The sequence below is a fragment of the Chelonoidis abingdonii genome, chromosome 17 (genome assembly GCF_003597395.2).
Source record: "Chelonoidis abingdonii isolate Lonesome George chromosome 17, CheloAbing_2.0, whole genome shotgun sequence".
Taxonomy (NCBI): domain Eukaryota; kingdom Metazoa; phylum Chordata; order Testudines; family Testudinidae; genus Chelonoidis; species Chelonoidis abingdonii.
The window spans coordinates 41,410,367-41,436,583 of record NC_133785.1 but is presented as its reverse complement, the minus strand read 5'-3'; the positions used below and the strand labels follow the sequence as shown (position 1 = coordinate 41,436,583).

General features: G+C 46.6%; 1 protein-coding gene across 1 annotated transcript in view; it reads right to left on the bottom strand.

Annotated features, from left to right (window-relative positions):
• Positions 1-26,217, bottom strand: part of LHFPL4 (LHFPL tetraspan subfamily member 4) — a 66,673-nt gene that overhangs the window by 8,365 nt on the left and 32,091 nt on the right. Inside the window, exon 2 of the mRNA XM_032798934.2 lies at positions 1,253-1,489. Coding sequence (XP_032654825.1) covers positions 1,253-1,489 — 237 coding nt within the window. The remainder of the gene's footprint in view (positions 1-1,252; positions 1,490-26,217) is intronic.

The following is a 26,217-nucleotide window of genomic DNA, read 5'->3' as shown; positions in this document are numbered from 1 at the left end:
AATCTGATCTCTGGCTGGGTGGCCATTCTTCAAAAATAAATATTCAGCCAATCACAAATCAGATTTTATTTTTAGAAATGCTATTATTATAGATAAACTGGTATTTGACCGGCTGAAGCACCATATAAAAATGTACCCTAAATCAATCCAAATGCAGTAGGGACATTAGCCTTTTGGTGTCCTGGACTCTGATCTTGGCATGGACCAGTAGAGAACTTTGCAGTCTTATAGCACAAGGGACACCTTCCCTTGGGAACACATTATGCGCTGCTGACTCTCCTGCCACAGTGACTCAGAGGACAGCTGCTTTGGGAGTAATGCTAACTGTGCCCTATCTGTGATAGTAAGTCATTAAACCCCTTCCTGCCTCTGGGTGTCTGAGGGATGCAGCAAAGGAGGGGCCAGAGGCGCTGGGGCAGAAGTCTGTCATGCAGGGATTCCCCACCCCAATGCACGGATGAATGAGCTGCTTTCCCTGCTCTTAACAGTGGCTGACCTTCTTGTCACAGAACCTGACTATTTACAAACCCAACTGAATGCCTAGAGCTGGAACCTGCCTGGCAGCTGCCACCACCAGCTAGGACTGGCTGGGGGAGATTCTGTTAGGGTTAATTGAGAATGTCCCCCTTGCCCCGACCTTAGTAGAACCATTTGGAAGCCTGTCCCCTGAAGCAGGTTCTTGTGCTGGCTGGAAAACCTAGGACCTGTGAAATATTTGTCAAGTTTTACTGTGCTCCACAGGGTGGCTCAGTGTTCTTCACTGCAGCTAAATGTGGAGCTCTTCCCCCCCTCCCCACCTGACCCTATTTATAGTGTTAAATGTGGGCAGGTCTGGACCAGGCTCCAGGAAAACCAGCGAGAGAACAAGAATGTGTGTACTGTAGGAAGGTTCTGCTTGCACATGGCTCTGCACAGACCCTGGCAGCTCCTTGCACAGGGGCTACTTGCACCCCTAGCAGGATTGGGACTGGCACCCATATATCTGGCCAGAAACTTGGGCTTATCAGGTATTTTTCAGGCTTCAGCACTTTTGGTGGCACCATGGCTGTGAAAGAGCTGCTGACTAGATGAGAGGAGGAACAGAGATACAGCACAGTCTGGAGAGGGTGGCACTGGAGTTCTTAAGTCCTACCACTATCGGGATTAATGTAGGCAGGGAGAGGGCCTGGAAAGGGCTCTGCCAGGAGATATGTCCTATTGTGGAGGCACAGGAGGGATAGGGGCTGCAGCTAGGGGCAGGAGTGGTTCTTACCTTTGTTCTCTGTCTTGAGCTCCTCATGAAGCAGGTCATTCTGCCGGTTGCCAAGGACAAAGGCCAGGAAGGAGAGGATGAGGGCGTTGAGGATGCCGATGATGGCAAGGATGTAGGCCCAGCGCACAGAACAATCACCCAACGAGTACTTCCCTGTCTTCTCCCCGCACATGTCCCTGACAGTCTCTGCATCCCAGCCATCTGGAAATATCATGCAGCCCAGCACCAGGCAGAGTGCTGGACAGGGAAAAAGGGATACAGGGACCGGAGGGGGAGAGGAGGGTGGGGCAGGAGAGAGAGAACAGAAATTTGAGAATAGCAGGCTCTTCAGTCTAGGAGGCAAGAATATAACAAGATCCAGCAGCTGGAAGTTGAAGCTAGATACCCTCAGACTTGAAATCACCTTTTTTTTTAAAAAAAAACAATGAGAAGAATTAACCTCTGAACATTTCACCAAGGGAAGTGGTGGATTCTCCAGCAATGGCAATTTTCAAATCAAGATGGGATTTTTTTTCTTAAAAGATACACTGTAGTTCAAGCCCAGCTATTGGACTTGAAGCAGGAATTCATTCAGGGCAGTCCTCTGGCCAATATTATGCAGACGGTCAGATTAGATGTTCACAAGCATCCCTCTGGCCTTAAAATCTATGCATCTCAACAGCCTTCGACTATTAGCAAACAGCTGTGAAACTGGCGAGTAAAGTGTGTCTCATCCCCTTCTAGTGGGTGATCCACAGAGATGGTATCAGCCTGCAGCTGCTACCTCTTACTCCATTAGCCCAAGTGGTAGGGGATGTGCTACGGATCTACAGGTTCCAACCCTGCTGATGACCCGTGTGGGAGTCAATAGGTTTCTACGTGATCAGATTTCTGGGTGTATATTTTTAGTTTGCTTTCCTAAAAACCTAGGAAATTACACTTTAAAATTATATTAAAAGAATGCTATTGAGGTTGCAAAGTCAAGCACTCAAAAGTTAGGAAAGGCCAGAGGTAAGGTTTTCTGTCCAACCTTAATTTAGCCCCTTGTGCATATGCTTTATGATACAGTCTTTAATTACATTATCACGGACCTCTGCCTCATTCAGTGCAGAGGAAGGACTGTGGTCACTGAAGTGCTAGCCAATATCTCTTTATTATTCTTATTCAATTCATTACCAAATCAGCAGGTGCAGATAACTTGCATTCAGGTGTTTTAAAAGAGCTAGCTGGGCTGTTAATGTTGATTTTCAATTAGTCTTGGAACACTGGGTAAATCCCAGAAGAAAGCTAATGTAGCACCAATATTTAAAGAGGGCTAAAAGGATGAGCAGGGTAATTGATTATTTCTGTCAGCCTGAAATCAGTCTCTGGTAAGATCAAAATGGAGAGGCTACTATGGGAGTGAATTAATACAGAATTAAAGGAAGGTGATATAACTGATGCCAGTCAACATGGCTTTATGAAAAACATCCTCTCAAACTTACTTGGTATCTCTTTTTAGTAAAACGACAAGTTTGGCTGATAAAGTGTCAATGTAACAAACTTAGATTGCTGTGAAGTGTTTGACTTGGTACCACACAACATTTTGATAAAAAACCACTAGAACAATATAGAAGTAACATGGCACATATTAAATGGATTAAAAGCTTGCTAACTGGTAGGTTTTAGCTGCAAGCAAGGAATCATCATTACAGTACGTTTTAGCCACTGGTGTTTTTAGTAAAAGTCATGGACAGGTCATGGGCAGTAAACAAGAATTCATGGCCCATGACCCGTCCGTGACTTGTACTGTATACCCCTGACTAAAACTTGGGTGCTCTGGGGCAAGGGGTGACTTGGGACCCCTGCTGGTGCTGGTGGGAGTGGAGGGGGCTGGCAAGGATGGCAGGCTTCCTACCTAGCTCCGTGCAGTTCCTGGAAGTGGCCGGCATGTCCCTGTGGCCCCTAGGTAGAGGCGTGGACAGGGGGGCTCCTCACGCTGCTCCTGCATCAAGTGCCCACTCTGCAGCTCCCATTGGCCAGGAACTGTGACCAATGGGAACTGTGGGGCCGGTGCCTGCAGGCAGAGGCAGCACACAGAACCACCTGTCTGTGCCTCTGCCTAGGAGCCGAGAGAGGGACATGTCACCACTTCTGGGGAGCCCTCCAAGGTAAGTGCCGCACTGAGCCCTCACCCCATCCTGTGGCCCAGCCCTGAGCCACTTCCCACACCCAAACTGCAGTTGTTGGGAGGGGACAGAATGGCCTGAGACCTCCCCCCCCCAGCAGCGGTCAGTGTGGCTGACCCGGGGGCCACCCGAGCTGCTCAGGCGGCCCCCCCGGCCAGCCATACTGGCTGCTGTAGAAGTCACAGAGGTCCTGGAAAGCCAAGGAAACCGTGACAGACTCACAGCCATAATCATCATCAAGTGAGTGTGCTTCCAGGGGGTCCTGCAGGGATCAGTTCTTGGCCCTATGCCAGGGACGGTGGGTAAATAGGCCAGGGGAGGCTTAGCCTCCCCTAACACTGCTGCAGCCGCCAGACCCCTAGCTGCAGAGTTTTGGAGGAAGTTTTTTATTTATTATGCCCCATGCAGTTTCCAGGGTGGTTGAGGAGGCAGTATGTGCTATTCAGCTTCCCGGGTTCATCAGTAATCGCCCTGGACTCCAGAGAGATTACTGATGTGCTCTCAGCTTCCTGGGTTCATACCATCTGCTCAGCCGCCCTGGAACCTGCATGAGGCATCAAAAGCATCTTCTGCATGAGAGGCTTTTCCCTAAGTTGGCTTGGGCTCTGGGAAGGGGAGGTGTGGCTGTGGCTGGCCCTGGGGCTCGTCCAGGTGGTCGTGGGGGCTCAGGGATCCGGCCGTGGGGAAGGGGCAGGGGGTCTTGGGGCTGTCACCATGGGCAGAGTCAGGAGCTAGCCTTCAGGCAGAGCCCCGCTTCCTGTCACCCATACCTTACACTATTTCACTTTTTTATCTATGACCCAGAAGAAAACATGAACCTATCACTGATAAAGTTTGCGGATGACACAAATATTGGGGGAGTGGTAAATAATGTAGAGGACAGGTCATCCATACAGAGTGATCTAGATCACTTGATAAGCTGGATTCAAGCAAACAATATGCATTTTAATACAGCTAAACATAAGTGTATACATCTAGGAACAAAGAATGTCAGCCATGCATATAATATGGGGATTCTATCAAGGGAAGCAGTGACTCTAAAACACATTTGGAGTTCATGGGGAATAATCAGCTAAATGTGAGCTCCTAGTGTGATGTTGTGGTCAAGAGAGCTAATGTGATCCTTGGAAGCACAAATGGGAGTCTTGTGCAGGAGTAGAGGTTATTTTACCTTCATATTTGACACTCATGTAACTGCTGCTGGAAAACTGTCCAGTTCTGGTGTCCACAGTTCAAGAAGGATATTGATAAATTGGACAGGGTTCAAAGAAGAGCCATCAGAATGATTTAAAGGATTAGAAAAACCTGCCTTATAGTGAGAGCTGCAAGGACCTCAATCTATTTATCTTCAGAGAGAAGGCTAAAGGGTGACTTGATTAGTCTATAAGTACCAACGTGGGGAACAAATGGACTCTTCAGTCTAGCAGAGAAAGGTCAACATGATCCAATGTCTGGAAGCTGAAACTAAACAAATTTAGGCTGAGCATAAGGCATATATTTTTAACAGTAAGGATAACTAACCACTGGAACAATTTACCAAGATGGAACATTTTTCTATAAAAATCTGTCCTAGGAATTATTTTGTGGAAGTTCTATGGTCTGTGTTACACAGGACATCAGGCTTGGTCATCACAACGGTCCCTTCTGGCCTTGGAATCTAAGAATGTGGGGCCTTAGGCCTAATTTACTCCCCACTATTTAAAAACTGCATTGAATGTGGAATTACCAATTTTCTCATGGACATTTCTATGGTGCTTCTCAACACGGGATCTGAGAACTTCACATATTTGAATGAATGTATAATCCCAATTTACCCAGGAGGTCCAGAAGTATTGGCCCAAAGATTAAGGACACAATTATCAAGTGTCCACTGAATTAGGATGCCCAATTTGAGATGACTGGACTTGATTTTTCAGAATACTTCGCGTTATGTATAGCACTTCATAGATTAGAGTGGCACTCCCAATGACTTTAGGTGCAGCTGAGAGCTCAGCACTACTGCAAATCAGATTTCAGGGGCCTCAAGTCTGGTCCCCCAGAAAATGAATAGTATGTAATCAGTGGCCACCTGTGGAGAGTTTGTTAGCAATAGTTAGAGGCTGGCTCATGAGCTGAAGCAGGAAGATTTCCTAGCACTTCCCTAGCTCCTGTTTGCTGGTCAGTATCTGGAACAGGTGGCTCCCTGATGGAGGTGATGGTTTGGGTGAAACTGAGGTGACTTTACCCTGAATTTCTGGCTTTGGGTGTTCTTTCTGAATCTGCTTCCAGAGTTTAGGCCTGATCTGGCTATCTAGTAACTTATCTGGCCCCGTCACCATCATATCTGAGTATCACTGAGATGAGGAGACGAGGCAGAGTGGCCTGTACCTTCACCTGTTACCAGCTCAGTGCATTTTGTTAGGTTGCTTTTCATCCTTCATTTGCACACTGTGTAAGAGCTGGCAGTTTGCTGGACTGTCAAGGACCCTGCCACACCTACCTACCCTGGGAGAAGAGAGAGGAGCAGGGCTGACCAGGTGGATTTTAAAATTTCAGTTGAAATGCTTGTGTCAGGCACAGACCGATTTGTGAGTCACCAGTTCTTTCCTTAGAGGAGAAATGTGTTGGAGGGCATGCACATAGCTGTGAGAGATTCTAGGAGGAGGATGCAAATGTCCCACCATGGGCAGAGGAGGGAAGCAATTTCTGATTCTGGACTGACCAGGATTGAAAGCAAAGGGAGGTGGGGACCCCCAAATTCAGTGTCTGGGGAGTACCTTACACTGGGCTTCACCCATCACAGATACAAAAACAAGGTGCAGGAAGGATGAGCTATCACAGGTGGACCTCCATAGGGTATCACCCCAGGTGCCTGGCAAAAGGGAATTCTCCTCCCATATAAGTAATGTATAAAAAGAGAAGTCCCTGTGACTTCAGCTGTAAGTGCTCACTACTTCTGCAAATCAGAGCCCAGGGTCTTGGGTTGGGCCCCCAGAAAATGAGAAACACACAATTAAACTTTTCACTAAGTGATCTGTGAAGCAACACACAGGCACCCTGTGGCAGAGGCAGGGATAGATTGCAATTCTTCAGTGTGGCATTCATCTGCTTAAGATACAAGTCCATTATTTTTCATCCTGCAATCCCCTGCTTCATTCACTACACACCTTCTGACATCTGGAACAAATGCGGCAGGGGCTCTGCAGACATCTAAGCCTGGCTCTGTGAGAAGGAGTTGAATATTCACAGACTTGGTGAGGCTGAGAGGCTCAGTAATGACAGCGGACATGACAGAGAAGTGCTCAGAGTGAAATGCGAGTGTGAGGGACCTGTGAGGGCTGTGAAGGGAGCTGGCAGGACTAGGGGAGAGGCTGGGAGAAAAAGTCAGCCTAATGCATGGCAGTGCTAGAGTCTGATGGATGAGGTGCCCATGCTGCATCTTGCACCAAGCCCCTGCAGAAATGGCCACAGTCACTTTAAGCTCTTGTGTTAATGCAGAGGCTCTCAAACTGGGGGTCGGGACCCCCTCAGGGGATCGTGAGGTTATTACATGGGGGTCACGAGCTGTCAGCCTCCACCCTAAACTCCACTTTGCCTTCAGCATTTATAATGGTGTTAAATATGTAAAAAAGTGTTTTTAATGTATAAGGGGGGTTTGCACTCAGAGGCATGCTGTGTGAAAGGGGTCACCAGTACGAAAGTTTGAGAATCACTGTGTTAATGTATGTTTTTAATTGGCCTTAATTTATGACTGTGATCTAGCAACGCTCTTCTTCGCCTTTCAGGCTTTTACACAGCTGCCATGGGATCCTGCAGGATTGGGAGTGGCCTCAATCTTTGTGGCTCCTTCCTGGGAAGGAGAGCCACTATGTCAGTATTTAATGTTTGGTTTGTCTCTGCTGTTCTTTAGGAGAAACCGGTGTTATCAGAGCCTGGGAGGGAACCAGCGCGTCCCACCCTAACTCTGGCTGTCACGTCTCTTCCCTATCTGTGAAATGGGGTGTTGATCCTGACCCCTGCTGGGATGATGATGACTAATTAATGTTTATAAAACTCTGTGGAGTTTTAAAGTGCCTCATAATAGTAAATTAGACTGAGCTTTCCATCACCAGCATGAAGGGAGGTGTCAGGGTGATGGCTAGGGTGGGGCTAGGGTGACCAGACGTCCTGATAAAATTGGGACCGTCCCAATATTTAGGTGTTTGTCCCGCATCCCAACTGATCTTTGGTCAGGATGCAATTTGTGCCAATATTTCGTTCCGCTGGCAGCACTCGCCTTTTTTATCTATCTATCTATCACTGCTCCGCCGGCAGTGCTTGGCTTTTTTTTTTTTTTTTTCCTTCTCCGCCGGTGGACCGCCCCTCCCCCCAGGTGTCCTGATATTTTCTCCCTCTCATCTGGTCACCCTAGGTGTGGCAGGGGGTGGGGGAGGAGGACAGATGATTGTTACAATTCAGGGTAACTGCACCTGTGTGCCCCGTCACCACAGGCACCCACTCTAGGTTCCAGCTCCCAGCTGTTGGGCGGAGACTTGTGTCCCACTCACCCCGACCAGGGATTTTTAAGGGCACACAGCTCCCTGCCTTACAGTGTGATATCCACAGCGAGACAGACTGGCTCTTTAGGCACTTTGCATCCTCTCCAAGGACTGTGACCAGTGTTTTTCCAGCGGTTACAAGTGATCATACAGCTTCTTCTAAGCAAGGACATGTATTCTTAGGATAAAAGCAGTACAGGAAAAAAAACATATTAAAGAAATAAAAGAACCTGCCCACATACTAAAAAGCTTAGCAGAGGTCACCCCCAACTCCAGTCTAAGACTCTAGTAGGGTTTAGTCCTTCAAACCCCTCAAATGGGTTTTCCTCACGGTTACATGTTCATCCATGTTAGATCCAGAACCAGAACAGAGACTGGGCAGAGAAGCCATCTCTTTATACAGTCTGGGCTTTTGATCTTGGCCTCCTGTAACAGGTAATCAGCAGACTACGGCCCTCTCCCCAGGGCATAGCTTCAAAGGCCTGTGTTTTTCCATAGCTGGAGTTGGGGAATTTGCTTTAGCCTCTGCCTAGGGAATTTGCCTGGAAAGCCACTTAAAGACTACCTATCCCAAAAGTCCATACTTTTCTGGCATGTTTTTAATGTAGTCTTTTGAACTCCCAGGTGTTACAGCAATTTTCTGCACTATCCTTGAATCTGTCACAGTGGTGACTGGGTAGCATGCAAGGTGAGAGCTGATTGGGGCAGAAGGGAAATCCATTGTCTGCATTGGGGTGAGTTTCAGGGGCATTGGCCACAGGCCTGTGCACTGCCTGCTGCTGGGGGAGAGAGGCCCAGAGTCTGGCATGCTCCTCAAGGAGTGTTCTGCTGACTGTGTGCATGCACCTGTGTATGCGTGTGCATGTACCTGCCTGGCACTGTCTGCACAGGTTTTCTAAGGGCCCAGGGTACCTGCTGGCTGTGTGTATCTCTAGCCCATCCTGTCTACGCTGTAATGTGGGCTCAGGCTTGAGCCCAAAGTCCCCTTCCATCTACACACAATTTTGTCTGAGTCAGGCCAGTAAATCACCCAGGTCCTAGGACCTAGCGAGAGGGTGGGTGGCTTTGAACCCAGCTCTGCGACTTGGGTCCAAACTCCATTGTTTTGCTGTGTGGGCTGAGCTCAGGTCTGAGTCCCCCAGACTCACGTCCTGAGAGTCTGCCAATGCTATGCCACAGTTCCATGGGGAATTGTCCTTTCAATCCTAAGACTAGCCAGTCAAACCAGCGGGGTTGCTTCTGTTTCCTGGGTGTCAAGTACAGCTGTTTGGGGTTTAAACCTTCCATTTATTTATTCTGACCACTGAGCTGCAAACAGAGTGAACTTTCTTGTGGGTTTGCAGTGGTCACTGACAAGAAGTTGTCCGTTGCCAAGCACACTGCTCCCTGGTCACATGATCATAGCCAGCTTTTTGGTAAAACTGGTGCGAGGTGAGCAAAACATTCGACTTCAGTAAGAATTCCAAGAATGACCATGCATACCCAGAAATACCGAAGAAACTGGCAATGTTGGGGACTCACCGGATTGGAGACCTGGTCATCCGGGATGGCAACTTTCTCAGCCCCAGATTCAGTCTAGGACTGGGGAAGACCCAGCAGATGCCTGATCAGGCTAGCAAAATGATTCTGGTGCTCACACTAATCTGCAAGGAGGCTTTAATGCCAGAGCAGCTGCAGCGCATCCTGGATCCATACTTAGAGAAGCTATCTGATGAGCCCCTGGAGGAGCAACCCACCACGGTGCCAACAGCGACGAGACAGAAATAGCCTTGGACCCTGGTTAGTTTCTAGCTTCATTTTGTGATTGTTAATATAGGAGGATGGGAAGTATTTCTGTTTTATGACCCAGTGCAAAATTTATTGCAAGCTGTGGGTAGCAGCGTGTACACACTGAGGGCAGATTGCATGCTTGCTCCTTGGCATTACATGACCACCACATGGAACTCAGAAGAGACTGGGAAGCACAAACAGTGAAACAAACATTTCACATTACATTTGTACTTGATACTCACACATACCTCCAGCAAGGTCTGTGCCAAGATGTTAAGAGTAAGAAATTTATAGGGCCTTCCTTTTTTGTATGCTGCTCTGTACAAAGCAGCCACATCACAGCATAACAAACTGTCTGTAAACAGTAAATTGCATTGGGGTGATGGAGGGCAGATACAACGTAGTGCATTTGTGACAAAACCAATATCCAACATACAGTTTGGGGGGTTGTCTGCAGACTAGAAAATGTACTGGGAGATGCAGCTGGGGACTGGCTGTGTAGTTCTTTGAGTGTCTGTGTTATCATGCGTGCTTGCATGTAGTCCACAGGTAGATGTAGTCAGGGCAGGCTGTATAGGAAGCTGTAGGGTGGCGGTAATCCATGTGGACACTAATGCAGCATCCTGTTGATTCCCCCATGAATTTTGACCCAGTCCCAGGTGTTGATAGCTGCAAACTTTTCCTGTAGTAGAAACTCCAGATAGATAGTCACAGTTTGTGTAAGGGTTTCTGGGCCCATCTCCGTAGGACACCTGCCCACTCCACTTGGAGATGTACTGAAAACCTCTATGCCATGCATGGCTGGCTTTCCACCAGCAGCTTGGAATAGAATGTCCTTTTGCCATTCAGGGAACTCCAAGATTGTTACGTCCTCCAGAATGTGGAATGCCTGAAAGGATAGAGAAAGCTTCAGTAGTAAACCACAGGCCCCCTCCCCAGAGCATTTGTAAATTTTATCTTGTGTTCACTCCTTTCACTTTGATTAACTCGGTTGTGTTCGTGGAGTATCATTTTTGGCCTTGAAATTCCACAGGCCCTTTTCTGAGTGAAGACACTGAACCTTCTTTGAAGTACTGAGATGATTAGAAAACTGTTCTCAGAAAATAGTGATCGGTGGTTTACTGTCAAGCTGGAAGGACATATCGAGTGGTGTCCTGCAGGGATCAGTCGTGGTCTGGTTCTGTTCAATTTCTTCATAAATGATTCAGATAATGACATAGACAGCACACTTATGAAGTTTGTGGGTGTTACCAATGTAGAAGGGGTTGCAAGCGCTTTTGAAGATAGGATTAAAATTCAAAATGATCTGGACAGAAACGATCAGAAATGGTCTGAAGTAAATAGGATGAAATTCAATAAGGACAAATGCAAATACTCCACTCAGGAAGGAACAATCAGTTGCACACATACAAAATGGGCAATGACTGCCTAGGAAAGATACTGCAGAAAGCGATCTGGGGGTCATAGTGGATCACAAGCTAAGTAGGAGTCAACATTGTAACACTGTTGCAAAAAAAGCAAACATCATTCTGAGCTGTATTAGCAGGAGTGTGGTAAGCAACACACAAGAATTCTACCACTCTATTCAGCACTGATTAGGCCTCAACTGGGGAATTATGTCCAGTTCTGGGCACTGCATTTCAGGAAAGATGTGAATTAATTGGAGAAAGTCCAAAGGAGAGCAGTAAAAATTATTTAAGGTCTAGAAAACCTGATCTATGAAGAAAGATTGAAAAAAATGGGTCTGTTTAGTCTGGAGAAGAGAAGATTGAGGAGGACATCAATTTTCAAGTGCATAAAAGGTTGTTCCAAGGAGGAGGGTGAAAAAATTGTTCTCCTTAACCTCTGAGGCTAGGACAAAAAGCAATAGGCTTAAATTGCAGCAAGGGCGGTTTAGGTTGGATATTAGGAAAAACTTCCTAACTGTCAGCGTGGTTAAGCACTAGAACAAATTGCCTAAGGAGGTTGTAGAATCTCATCATTGGAGGTTTTTAAGAACAAGCTAGACAAACACCTGTCCGGAATGGTTTATATGACTTAGTTCTGCCTTGAGTGCAAGGACCTGGCCTAGATGAGGTCCCTTCCAGTTCTACACTTCTACGATTTGATGTCTACTTTCAGGGCTTTCAGCCTGTGCAGACCCTTGTGCAGCCTAGCCATACTTCAGCAGGACTCTGTCAGAGAGCAGTCCAAGAGGGTGTGTTTCCATGATGAAAGTATGGTGGACATTCTAGATAGGGCAAACAAGCAGCTGCAGTACCCAAGCGAAAAGGATTCATGGCAAGGGGAAAGACACAGACAGGTTGCAGAGCATGAGGACAGAATTGCAGTGCATGAGAAGAGGCTGGCAGTGCAGTTTCTGGAACAGAAGTGTTGCTTGAGGGAGAAAGATAGAGTGCTCCAGAAAGACCTGTTTAAGAGGCTCCTGCTGCACCCCCACCACATCCTGAGTCCCCTACACAGCACCATATGCTGCAGATCAGGAACACATTGGATAATTGGCTGAGTGACCCAACTGGGACAACACTAAGTGGACAGGGCAAACGTAGCTCCTACTGGCCTCCACCCCCATGCAGTGGCTCCAAGTATGTGCTAAACACACAAGAAAGGGAAAGGAGATGGGGGGGCAGAGAACTTGCAAATGTAGGCAATGTATTTGTTGGCCCTGGTTTCACTGTTTGTACTATTCCCAGGGCTCTGTTTTATGATTGGCTTTGGCGCTGGTTTCTTACTGGTGTTCTGGTTTTGCAGTGACAGCTAGCCTGCCTGACAATGCTTTAATATTGCTTTTCTGTAATACAATCAGAAGAAAGGGCTTTTACTTCATTCATAAAGTTTTTACCATCATTGCATCACCTCATATAATGTGTATTTTTAATAAGAATGATAGAAACATGTAAAGTGCAACTGAGAAGTTGCATCCGAATGCACTTTCTCAATATATCTATTCTGATCAATCCACAATGAAAATCCACAGTTCATGTCACACAGACCATCGTCCTCCACCATTATATTAACGGTTGTCTCATCCACAATTAACAATTCCTGACAATAACATCCCCCCTCCCCCCCGTTCTTGGCATACAGTGATAGTACTTCATTTACTGGGAAAGCTGCTGCACAAACACATCCATAAGCATGTTATTCTCCCGCTTCCATTGGCCCAGGGAAGTCCATAGTGTGGGTGTACAAAGCATCCCTTGTAGTAAGATGAGGCCCTGAAACATAAACTCTTGTGTCAGAGGCCCAGTCTAAGGCCTGAAGCCTGAACCAAAGTACTTCCAGGCATTGCTAAGCAAAAGCTGGACTGTGAGCCAGAGGCAGGCCCCACTCACAGAATTTGCCAAGAAGAGGGTTGTTAGAAGCAGGTGCATCCACATATAAGTGCCGATAAGAGGAACTTGTGCCAAGATGGCATCTGGACAGCCCGATACAAGGACACTCCATAGACATAATAAAGAAGAGGCAGGTGCATCTTAAAGACAGGGTCAAAAGGACAGCATGATGGATAGATCTGTTTGTCTGAAACAACATGATCAAAGGGGAGACAGCACCCTAATGAGCCAAGGGGCTGTACCTCAATGCGTCAGGAGGGATGAGTAATCTGTCCTGTAACTGTATAAAAGTAGGTCCCGGAGTGCACATCTTTGTCTGGCCTAGGGGACAGTGGAAAGTCCCACCACTGACTGAGCCGGTCCATTGCCAGGGGACACAAATTCATAGTATGTCTTGTAGAGTCTACGGGAAACTATTACTGTGCTTCATTTGACAATAAACCTGGCCCGGGTTCCTTCGTACCTTACTAGAGTCTGTGACCTTTGGGGGTTCTCTCAAGGTCTGCTGTGTCAGCGATCTGCGCAGAGCCGGGGCAGCACACAGAGGGAACACACACACAGCCAAACAAGAGCAGAGCACCACACTGGTAACTACTGACAATATCCCTGATTCAGTGGCAGATTAACAAATCCCTCCAAAAATTCCCGCACCCTCCCCTGCCCCCAGCTCACCTCCGTTCCCCCGCGGCAAGCCTGGGAGGGATGGGGGAGAAGGAGAGTTGTGCCATGCTCAGGAGATGGTGGCAGTGGAGTGGAGGTAAGCTAGGGTGGGGAGCGGTTCCTAGCCCCGCCCCCGAGTTACTTCCCATGCCCGCGGGCCCCAACTCACCTCTGCTTCGCCTCCCCCGAGTGCTGCTACTCGCTTCTCCCTCCCTCCCAGCGCTTTCGCATGGCAAGCCTGAGAGGGAGGTGGAAGGAGGGAGGCGCGGCATGCCTGGGGGAGGAGGTGGGCCAGGGATTTGGGGAAGGGGCAGAGTTGGGGAGGGGGTGTGAGCAAGTTTGCCGCCCTAGGCCTAGGCCTTGCTGGCCTAGGCGATAATACGCCGCTGCCCTGACTTCTGTTGCCCGGGTGCATCCTGCTCCAGCTATGGCAGGAGCACTCAGCCAGAAAATGCATCAGTTCAGCAACCCATTACTGTCATAGGGCCAGCCAGGAACAAATGACCCACTTTTGGGTTCACAAAGCTTGTGAAGAGCACAGCAAGACACAGTAACGCAGACAGCATTGATGACATTGGAATCCAAACAGTTCTGCAAACAGCATCAGAGGGATTTCAACCTTTCTACACCTACTGAGAGCATAATTAAACTCTTTTGCCAGGGCCTCTGAGGTCAGAGTATGGTTTTATAAGCCAAGGCAAAAGGGGGTACGTAGGGTCCCCCAGAATAAGAGTGGAGATGGTAACTTCATGTATGACGATGTCATTTCCTGAGAATAGTGTCCCAGCATGACCATAAAGGTAGACTCCTGATCAGTGGGAAACCCTGGTGTCATGAACGTTTCCATAGATTGACCTGTGTGGTGCACAAGGCTTTGCATATCAACGGAGCAGTACCCTGTGTGGTTCATGTACTCATGCTCCTTGAGGAGGGCAAACTATGGGCATATGAGTCCCATCAGTGGCTCCAGTGCAGTTTAGAAACCCCATTTTTTGAAAACCAGCAATTACTTCAGGGATATTATTTATGCCCACCACCACCGTTGGGTAAATCACACTCCTGATTGCCTTAGCAACCTCCACCAACACCTTACCCGCAGTTGACTTTCCATGCCAAACTGATTAGCCATGGACCTGCAGCAGTCTGGGGTAGCCAGCTTCCAGATGGTTATAACAACCCATTTGTGGACTGCACGTCCATCCTCGTGCATATATCATTATGCTTAGACGGTTGAGGCAAGCTGCTCATAAAGCACCAGAAATGTAGCTTTCTTCATGTTAAAGTTCTGCACCCACACTTGATCATCCTGATCTGCTTGACTGTGTGACCCCACCAGTCTCTGCTTGTGGCCCTGCTCCCGAGAGCCAGTCCATGTAAGAGAATCAGCAGCTATACCAAGAGCTGTGAGCAGCATCAGCCCGTTTGGGTCTGACATTTTTGGATCCTCCTCCTCCTCCTCCGACAGGTGCCTTTGGTAGGTCAGAAAATGCCACCAAAATGTCCACCAGTGTCTAATGGATGCTCTGCTCATTTCCTGCAACAGGAGTGAAACCCCAAGAAAGACAATGGTGACACTTCCACGCTGCTGGTTCTGGATGATGGGAGCATGCAGACCCAAAAGGTGACATGGCAGGTTGTGACAGCTTCCTCTAACGTGGGAGGTGGACAGTCAAGGTTTCCCACACTGCACCAAAACCCAAGGGCTACAGTGGCTACAGGTGGGTAGGCTGCTAGAAAGTCTGCCTAGGCTGGTTTGACTTGCGTCTGTGTAATCTAGTGTAGACTCCTGAGCACAAAAATTCTGAACCTAGGGTCAATATTCATGTGGACGCTCAAGCCTGGGGTTACAAACACTGAGCCAGTGTGCGCAAGTCCCTCTGATCTTTGGGCTAACATTGCAGGGTAGACATATGCTAAGTTTTAGCTTGGTTTCCTCTTGCCTCACTCAGCTGCAGGTACTTATCACATTTGGAGCTGTCTGAGTTTATCTCCTACTCTTGTATGCAGCCTGGCTGAGCCACAGAGTATAAATCCTAGAGGTTAGCTAGGTGGTCTTGGGTCCCTACCTCCCCCATCAAATATCTCCCACCTGTTCGTCAAACTAGGCTTTAGCAGATGGAGCAGAGAGTATATGATGTCTCAGAGTGATCTTCGCACTGCCCCACAGCCCTCCCTGGTTCTTCTAACTAGTGTGACTTCCCTGTGTGCTGTTCATTGTCAGCTCAGCCACCTGGGGCTCAGAGGTGGTTCCAGGACCGGCACTAGGGTTTCTGGCGCCCTAGGTGCTGGGACATTTCGCCGCCCCACACGTGGGGGCGGAGCCGCGGCTCCCTGACCTCGGGGGGCAGGGGGGGTGCTCTGGGGTGCCGGGTCGGCTGTCGCCTGACCGGGGGGGGGGCGCTGGGCTGCCGGTTCGCGGCGCGGCTCCTTGACCGGGGGGCGCCCTGGGTGCCGGCGGGAAGCTCCCTACCCGGGGGCGGGGGCGCCTGGGCCTGCCGGCGGGCAGTCCCTTGATGCTCGGGCCGGCACCCTGGGCTGACCGGCTGCCGGCAGGCCGCAGGCGGCGCATGCCGGGGGACACTTGGGTGCCTGGCTGCAGAAGCAGCTGCTGCCGCCGGCAGCTCAGCCCCTCCAGCAGCAGCAGCTGCAACCATTTAAAAAAATTTTGGGGGGTGCCACTTTTTGGCGCCCCCAAATCTTGGCACCCTAGGCAGCCGCCTAGTTGGCCTAAATGGTTGCACCGGCCCTGGGTGGTTCCCATGCAGACACAGGAGTGGGATGTTCTCTGCAGGAGCACTGAGGAAAGCGACTACAGACATGAACATCCCCATTGGAGAGGACTGCAGTGTTGCACAGGGGGACCAGACTGTGCAGCTGGCTAGCACTAGGTGACTCTGGTTGGTACTTACATTATTTGTATTCCCATGGTGCTTAGAGCCCCTGCCACAGATCAGGCCCCATGGTGCTAGGTACCATACTAATACAGGGCAAAAAGATAATCTCTGCTTCAAAGAGCTGACAATCGCCGTGCCTGAAAGCTGCTACCAACTGGTGGCTGCCGAGTGGCCATTTCAAAATGGTTTGGGGTGTCAGTCCATTTCTGATCAAAGGGTATGTCTATGCTGCAATTAAAAACCCACAGCTTGCTGGTGCCAGCTGACTTGGGTTCTCAGGACTTGGGCTACAGGGCTGTATAATTGCAGTGTAGACAGTCAGGTTCAGGCTGCAGCCTGAGCTCTGGGATCCTCCCACCTCAGAGTGTCCTAGAGCCTGGACTCCAGCCTGAGCCAGAATGTTTACACCACAGTTAAACAGCCCCTGAGCGCCACGAGCCTGAGTCAGCTGGCACAGGCCAGCCATAGGTTTTTAATTGCCAAGTAAACATACCCAAAGTGTCCCCATCAACTTCTGAGCCTCTCTGTGGAGGCTGCCAGAGATACATGTGACAGGGCAATGACCTTCTAGACAAGGATGGATTAAAACAAAATAGACCCAGCCAACCATAAGCACCTCCACAGCCAAGCAAATGGCTCATGTGACTCCTGGCTTCCTGCCTATCCATCCAGTCCCCGTGGCAGAGTCTGAGTACCCAGCTGTAGACCCTGGGATCCTCTCCCCATTTCACACCCAGAGCCTGGCTCCACAGACCCAGCATAGCCTCCCCTGCCTCCAGACCAGGCCTGAAGCACCTGGCTGAGGAGTTTGTGCTGTCACTGTCAATGCTGCAGCTATTGTATGGCTAAAGAGAGGACTCCAGTCACCAGGGCTATCAGTCTGGCACCTTTCACAGCATTGTGTTTAGTTAATTAGCAACCAACCTGATATATCTAGCCAGTCTCCCACGGACACCCTGCAAGCACTCTCTCTGTATGGGAGTGTTGTTATCAGAAACTTGATTTTGGTAGGACAAATACCCCACACCCTATTAGAGCTTCTAAAACCTATAATTTTCTCATGCAAAAGGTATTACATCCAATGCAAGGTAATTCTATTTTGGACCTCATTCTGACTGATAAAGATGAATCCATCAGTGTACTAGAAATTGGTAGATGCCTAGGGACCAGTGATTGTGATCTGATTTCATTCAATGTAGGCAATCAGAGGACAGTTTTAACTAGTAATATATTTGGTGCTTCAAAAGAGTGAAGTTTCCAAAATTGAAAAAATTTGAATGAAACTAATTGGGAGGAAAATTTAGACAGAAAAATCTGAATGAAAATCGGGAGTTAAGAAGAGTTTATTGGCCAAAATGTCATGATTCGTCAATCAAGAAATTGAGACTTGGATTGCTAGCCAATCCTGGTTCAGTGGTGAAGTGAAGGCAATGACTAGCAATAAAGTCACATATAGTGAAAGGAAAAAGGTGAAAATACATAGCAATCTATATAAATTAGAAGTTATGAAGTGTAGAAAATTGAAAAGGGAAGCTAAATACACCCAAGAACTAAGAAAAATGAGGAGGCATTTTCTAAGTATATTAGGAACAAAAGAAACCCTAGCAATTGTATAGGCCCATTACTGTATGGATATGGTAACACTGTTGATGTAGAAAAGGCAGAAGTGTTCAATAAATATTTATGTTCTATATTTGGAAAGAAGCAGGATGATGTACTTGTATCACATGAGGATCATGAAGTACATCCCAGACCATTCTTAACTTAGGAAAATGTTATTACCTACTAGGGATGCAAAAAAAATTTCAACAAGACCAGTTAACTTGACCCAAAAGTGCAAAAAGAATTGAGTCACTGAGGAGATTTCTGGCCAATTATGTTAATTTTCAGTAAATATTGGAATAGCAAGGAAATTCCAGAAGAGTGGAAGAGCCCTAATGATGTGCCAGTATTCCAAATGGGCAAGTGGGATGATCCAATTAACTACAGATCAGTTAAACCTGGCATCAATCCTGGGAAAAATAATGGAAAAACTGACATGGGATTCAATTTATAAACAATTAAAGGCTAGGACTATAATTAATGCCAGCCAATAGAGTTTTATGGAAAATAAATCTTTCAAACAAAGCTGATTTAATTCTTTGACATTAAAAGTTTCATTGCTAAAGGAAACTACGTAGATGTAATACACTCCAACTTTTGTAAGCCACTTGGCTTAGTACCACACAACATTCTGATTAAAAAGTTAGCACTATGAAATCTCCCAGTTATCACGTAGTGGGGCTTTCTTTCAATGGAATTGCCATAGGCAAACTGATGCAATTAAGTTCCTAGCTATAACAGAACCAAAACTACTAAAGATAAGTTTTGATCCTGCATTTTGTTATATAGTTAGTGATACAAATCCTTGTTCCCTGAGCCTGTGGGGAAGAACATTAACATAATAAAAACGAATATCCTGCCTAGGCTCTGCTATATTTCAAGTGGCCTATCTGTATAGATCCCTCCGTCTTATTTTCAAAAATTTAATACCATTATAAAAGCCTTCTTATGAGTCCCTGGTCAACAACTAAGCTGTAATTTAAAAACCTCTAACTTTCTATAGGCAAGGGAGCATTGGGCTTCCAGACTTATAAAATTACTATCAAGCTTTTAGCATGTCACAGATATCAAACTGCTTCCAGCACACTGACACCTTATAACCATACAGGTGGAAATTGAATGTGTATGGATGCATGCAATTCCCTCCGTGGGTCTCCTCAGTCCTTATTTGTCTTCACTGGACAAAACCAGGATGCTGTGTGAAGGGTCTGAGTTATCCCAGCTAAGAGGCACCAATTCTATCCTTGCCATCATGCAAAAGCACCTATTTGAGGCAACCCAGACTTGCAAATTGGGAACAGACAGACAATCTTGAAGAACTGTATGAGCAGAGGCATTTTATGGATTCCCCAATTAGTGCAGGATGAGGGCTTTGTCTCTTTTCTAACAGTAAACTAAAGCAGTGACATGGCCTGCCACCCTCAGTGGAGTGGCAGTACTTACAGCTAAAACACTTGCTAATGTATCAATTTGGTCTGGATGCTCTGAGACTGCCAGAGGCCCCAGAACTTTTGGGAACCTTGGAAATACTTCATAAGCTTCCCAGGCCCATGTGTCTACTATGTGCACACTTATAGACTTTAAGATCAGAAGGGACCATCATGATCATCTTGTCTGATCTCCTGCACATTGCAAGCCACAGAACCTCGCCCACCCATTCCTGTAATAGACCCATAACCTCTGGCTGAGTTACTGATGTCCTCAAATCATGATTGAAAGGCTTCAAGTTACAGAGAATCCACCACTTGGACTATTTTAAACCTGTCAGTGACCTGTCCCCAGTGCTGCAGAGGAAGGTGAAAAATCAACAGGGTCTCTGCCACTCTGATCTGGGGAAAATTCCTTCCTGGCCCCAAATATGGGGATCAATTGGACTCTGAGTATGTGGGTGTGACAAAGTGGGAGGTTTTTTCTTAATGTTTTGTGAGACTCTTAATGATTTGCATGAATACTGTGAATGCCTCAATTTCCCTGTGTGTTACCTCAATGCCTAGGTGGTGGGACAAAGGTGTATGATTTTTGCTGACACCCTAGTGGGCAGGTGCGGCTGCTTCTAGCTGTCTGCACGCAGATAATGGCCAAAACACTCCACAACCTGCCAACTGATGCCTGGGGCCCTTCTAGCAGGAGACAGGCGTCAGCTGGAACCAGGAGAGAAGCTGCAACCAGAAGACCCTTTTGCTCAGAAACCAGACAAAGGATGGAGGAGGGGCAACAGGTGTGTCTTAAGCCAGGCACCTGGAGGCTAGTCAGTCACCTCGCGTGGGACTCAAGGGGGAGGGCCAGGGCCTTAGGCTCTGGATTATTCCCCTCCTCACAAGATGGGCTTTACTGAATGTTCCTGATTTCTGTGCTAACAAGATTTGTTCTATGCTATATTCCTGATGACTAATAAACCTTTCTGTTGTACAACGCTGGCTGAGTCACTTCTGACTGCGAAGTTGGGGGCATGCAAGACTTCTCCAGATGTCCCATCCAGCTGGACTCATGGCAGAGCGCTCATGGTGCAAACAGGAGTGGGGGATGCTCCGACATTGGACCCAGGAAGCGCCAAAACCGAGGAGGCTTCTTGCCTTGGCGACAGGTGCCCTGAGGGGAGATGCTGCCCCAGAGTCCTGGCTGACCTTCATTGAGAGACAGCAGACAAGACCCAGCAGTCAAACACCTGGGGGAAATAATTCTCTGTAGTAACTCAGGGCCCTCCCCATCTCATGTCCCATCACCGGCCTCTGGAGATATTTGCTTCTAGCAGTTGTAGATCGGCTACATGCTGTTGTAGGCAGTCCCATCACACCATCCCCTCCATAAACATATCAAGCTCAGTCTTGAAGCCAGCTAGATTTTTTGCCCCCACTGCTCCCCTTGGAAGACTGTTCCAGAACGTCACTCCTCTGATGGTTAGAAACCTTCATCTAAGTTCAAGCCTAAACTGGTTGATGGCCAGTTTCGAGCCATTTGTTCCAGTGTCCACAGTGCTGCTTAACTTAGAAAACTCCCCACCATCCCTGGTATTTATCCCTCTGATGTATTTATAGAGACCCATCATATCTCCCCTCAGCCTTTTTTGGGGTAGGCTAAAGAAGTCAAGCTCTTTGAATCTCCTCTCATAAGGCAGGTTTTCTATTCTTTGGATCATTCTAGTAGCTCTTCTCTGCACTTGTTCTAGTTTGAATTAATCTTTCTTAAACATGGGGAACCAGAATTTCATATAGTATTCCAGGTGAGGTCTTACCAGTGCCTTTGTTGATGAATAGGAACTACAGTAGTCTCCAGTTCTTTGTAAAAGCATGGAAAGGGGATTTATCACAGCCCTTAAAAGAACCCCAATGGCAGAGCATATTGTGGAATGTTACAAATGTTTTTGTAAATCTCAGGCTATACTTGAAACAACAAAAGATTCTATTCAAAATGTATTGGACTCCATAGAGGTGGCATGAGATAAAGGTTGTGAGGGTGCCACCCATAAGGCTTTATGGAAATATGCTTATTTATATATATAAATATATATAAAAACATAACTAGAATGTGTTTTATGCTACATATGCCATGTAACATAGGTCTGTAAAGGTCATGATCTACTGAATCTATTAATCCTATTTGTAGGCAAGTATCATTTTTGTCTTCGAAGTTATGAATACTGGCTGCATACTTGTCTGATTCAAAGTAAGCTGTAGTGAGGCAGTTAGTTGGGTTCCTGAGAAAAGACTATTCTCAGTAAGTGCCCCATCAAGAAACACTTAAGCCAACAATGAACTTGGAGACACCAGTCCACATCTGGGCTTTCCCAGGAATGTGGCTTGGCTGGTAAGGAACTCAGTCATGCATGGACATGTGACTTGCCCAGGTGACTCCACTACTCCATTTTGTAGCTGGACTTTGCATAGAAAAGAGGAGGGGGTCTCCACCCACAAGAGAAAGTCTATTTAAGCCCAGGGGAGACCCCCCCCCCCCATTTTGTCTTTAGCTGGTTAAAGAGAGAGCCTCTCCACCCCCCCAAAGAAACTGGAACAAAGGACAGTGACTGCACGGGGTGAGAGTGATTGCTGGACCCAGACTAGCAGGAGACTAGTCTGTAAAGGGAGCATTCTGGAACTGGAACAAAGGGCAGTGACTGCACGGGGTGAGGGTGATTGCTGGACCCAGACTAGCGGGAGACTAGTCTGTAAAGGGAGCATTCTGGAACTGGAACAAAGGACAGTGACTGCACGGGGTGAGAGTGATTGCTGGACCCAGACTAGCAGGAGACTAGTCTGTAAAGGGAGCATTCTGGAACTGGAACAAAGGGCAGTGACTGCACGGGGTGAGGGTGATTGCTGGACCCAGACTAGCGGGAGACTAGTCTGTAAAGGGAGCATTCTGGAACTGGAACAAAGGACAGTGACTGCACGGGGTGAGAGTGATTGCTGGACCCAGACTAGCAGGAGACTAGTCTGTAAAGGGAGCATTCTGGAACTGGTGAGGCTCTTACCTGTATTCAGTTTCTTCCGGTAGTAGATATAGACTGGCATGTTTTATTTTATTTTACTTGGTAATTCACTTTGTTCTGTCTGTTACTACTTGGAACCACTTAAATCCTGCTTTCTGTATGTACTAAAATCACTTCTTACTTAATAATTAACCCGGAGTATGTATTAATACTGGGGGGGGGCAAACAGCTGTGCATCTCTCTCTATCAGTGTTATAGAGGGTGAACAATTTATGAGTTTACCCTGTATAAGCTTTATAAAGGGTAAAAGGGTTTATTTGAGTTTAGACCCCATTGGGAGTTGGGCATCTGAGTGTTAAGGCAAGAACATTTCTGTAAGCTGCTTTCAGTTAAGTCTATACCTTTGGGGCAAGAAATTCAGACCCTGGGTCTTTGTTGGAGCAGATGGGCGTGTCTGGCTCAGCAGAGACAGGGTGCTTGGATCAGGGCTGGCTCCAGGCACCAGCGCAGCAAGCAGGTGCTTGTGGTGACCAAGGGGAAGGGGAGGCACGTCCAGCTCTTCAGCAGCAATTTGGCAGTAGGTCCCTCAGTCCCTCGCAGAGGGAAGGAGCTGCTGCCGAAGAAGAAAGTGGCACAGTGGAGCTGCCGCCAAAGTGCTGCCGATCTCGATCACATTTTTTCCCCCCCGCTGCTTGTGGTGGCAAAAACCCTGGAACTGGCTCTGGCTGGGATCCTGAGCTGCCAGGGAAAGCAGAGGCAGAAGTAATCTTGGCACATCAGTTGGCAGCCCCAAGGGAGTTTCTGTGATCTAACCTGTCACAAAGGTCTTATCCACTGACATTTGTTGGTGCTGTAATAAAGAAAAAGGAACCCTGAGGCTTATGCTATAGGACTGTCCAGCAGTCAGGCAACTATGGAAAGATGTGGGTATAAAAGTCAAAATAGCGCTCGGCTTCAGCAGCCAAACCTCAGCTGAAAATTATATCCAAGGTTATTTACCTGCTAACTAGGGTTTAACTCTGTGACAGTTCATAAAGGTTGCATCAGGCACATGATTTTAGAAAATTGGAAGAGCAGACTTGTACTCAGAATAGAACAGCGGTATTCAGACCTGTCTGAGTTAGCAGCCAAAGAAAGAATTGCCTATTGTTTAGAGATCAATTGTGTGAACTGTAAGAAATTTCAACTCTGTTTCTAGATACATTTGGATAAAAAGTGCTGCAGTGGCTCAAAGAATGCTAGACCTCCCTTCTACCTAAGACCTCCTCTTTTTCCCTCTTCCCTCTATTCATGCATGTATCCCATTTTATTACCTTAATACCTATTATCTATTTATTTGTTACCTCCTACCCTAACATGTTAGGTCTCTGTTTTGTCTGGCTTTATACTGTCTGATCTTGCAGCTTTGACAAGTTGTACAGTTGCATAATTACATAGTTCTACATCAAGTATATAGTATTTGGAAAAATATACACTCTGTTAGTCATTTATATTTTTTGCACTTTTCATTGTCTTTTCTTCATGAAATGAAAACAATTATCACAAAAAAGCACTATACTATCAATAAAGCACATGTTAAATAGATTAAGAACTGAGTGACAGAGTTTTTGAAGTAGTTGTTAATGGGGACTCATCATGAAATGGGGGTGTTTAGGAGGGTTTCCACAGGGTTAGTCCAAGGCCCAACACCATTCAACATTTTCACCATTGGTTTGGAAGTAAATATAAAATCCCTGCTGATAAAATTTGCAGATGACACAAAGATGGAGGGAGTGTTAAATACTAGGGCTGTTGATTAATTGCAGTTAACTCACATGATTAACTCAAATTCACAATTAAAAAAATTAATCATGATTAATCACAGTTTTAATCACACTGTTAAACAGTAGTAGACTAATTTCAATTTATTATATTTGTGGATGTTCTTCTACATTTTCAAGTATATTGATTTTAATTACAACACAGAATTCATAGTGTACATTACTCACTTTCATTTTTACAGTGCAAATATTTGTAATAAAAAAATACAAAAGAAATAGTATTTTTAATTCACCTCATACAAGTACTGTAGTGCAGTCTCTTTATTGTGAAAGTGCAACTTACAAATGTAGAGGTTTTTTTGTTACATAACTGCTCTCAAAAACAAAACAATACAAAACTTTAGTGCTTACAAGTCCACTCAGTCCTACTTCTTGTTCAGCCAATTGCTAAGACAACCAAGGTTGTTTACATTTACAGAAGATAATGTTGCCCACTTTTTATTTAGAATGTCACTAGAAAGTGAGAACAGGAGTTCACATGGGACTTTTGTAGCTGGCATTGCAAGGTATTTACATGCCAGATATGCTAAACATCCCTATGTCCCTTCATGCTTTGGCCTCCATTCCAGAGAAAATGCTTCTATGCTGATGATGCTCGTTAAAAAATGTGCTAATTAAATTAGTGACTGAACTCCTTGGGGGAGAATTTTATGTCTCTGGCTCTGTTTTACCCGCGTTCTGCCATATATTTCATGTTATAGTAGTCTCGGATGATGACTCAGCACATGTCGTTCGTTTTAAGAACGCTTTCACTGAAGATTTGACAAAACGCAAAGAAGGTACCAATGTGAGATTTCTAAAAATAGCTACAGCACTCAACCCAAGGTTTAAGAATCTGAAGTGCCTTTCAAAATCTGAAGGGGGCGAGGTGTGCAGCATGCTTTCAGGAGTCTTAAAAGAGCAACACACTGATGCGGAAACTACAGAATCCGAACCACCTAAAAAGAAAATCAACCTTCTGCTGGTGGCATCTGACTCATGATTGAAATGAACATGCATCAGTCTGCACTGCTTTGGATCGTTATCAAGCAGAACCCATCAGTATGGATGCATGTCCTCTGGCATGGTGGTTGAAGCATTGTTTTATTTTTGAATGCAGATTTTTTTTGTACATAATTCTACATTTGTAAGTACAAGAAATTGCACTTCAGTACTTGTATGAGGTGAATTGAAAAATACTATTTCTTTTGTTTTTTTACAGTGCAACTACTGGTAATAAAAATATAAAGTGAGTTACTGTACACTCTGTATTCTGTGTTGTAATTGAAATCAATATATTTGAAAATGTAGAAATCATCCAAAAATATTTAAACAATTGGTATTCTATTATTGTTTAACAGCACGATTAAAACTGTGATTAATCATGAGACCAATACTGCAATACTGCATCCAGTTCTGGTGTCCATATTTTTAAAAGGCTGTTGAAAAATTGAGGAGGTGCAGAAAAGAGCCACAAAGTGAGTGGATGACTCGAGAAAATGCTTTGCGCTGAGAGTGAAAGAGCTTGATCTCATGGGCGGAGGGTGGTCCCCTCCATTCTGAGAGGCTTGCCCCGTGGTCTCACCCATTTCGCATGAGGCCTGAGTCCCCCACCCTCCTCTCCTGTGGCTGGAGAAACCCTGGGCCATCTAGACCCTCAAGCCACCCCCAGGGCCGACTGTGGGGGGATGGGGGAAGAAGCTGGTACAAATTACCGGGGCCCAGCTTCCCCGGCTTTGTCGGCCCTGTTTAGCTGGTCCACCCCTGCTGGGGGGCCCAAAAATTTTTTTTCACCAGGGCCAGAACCCACTCTCA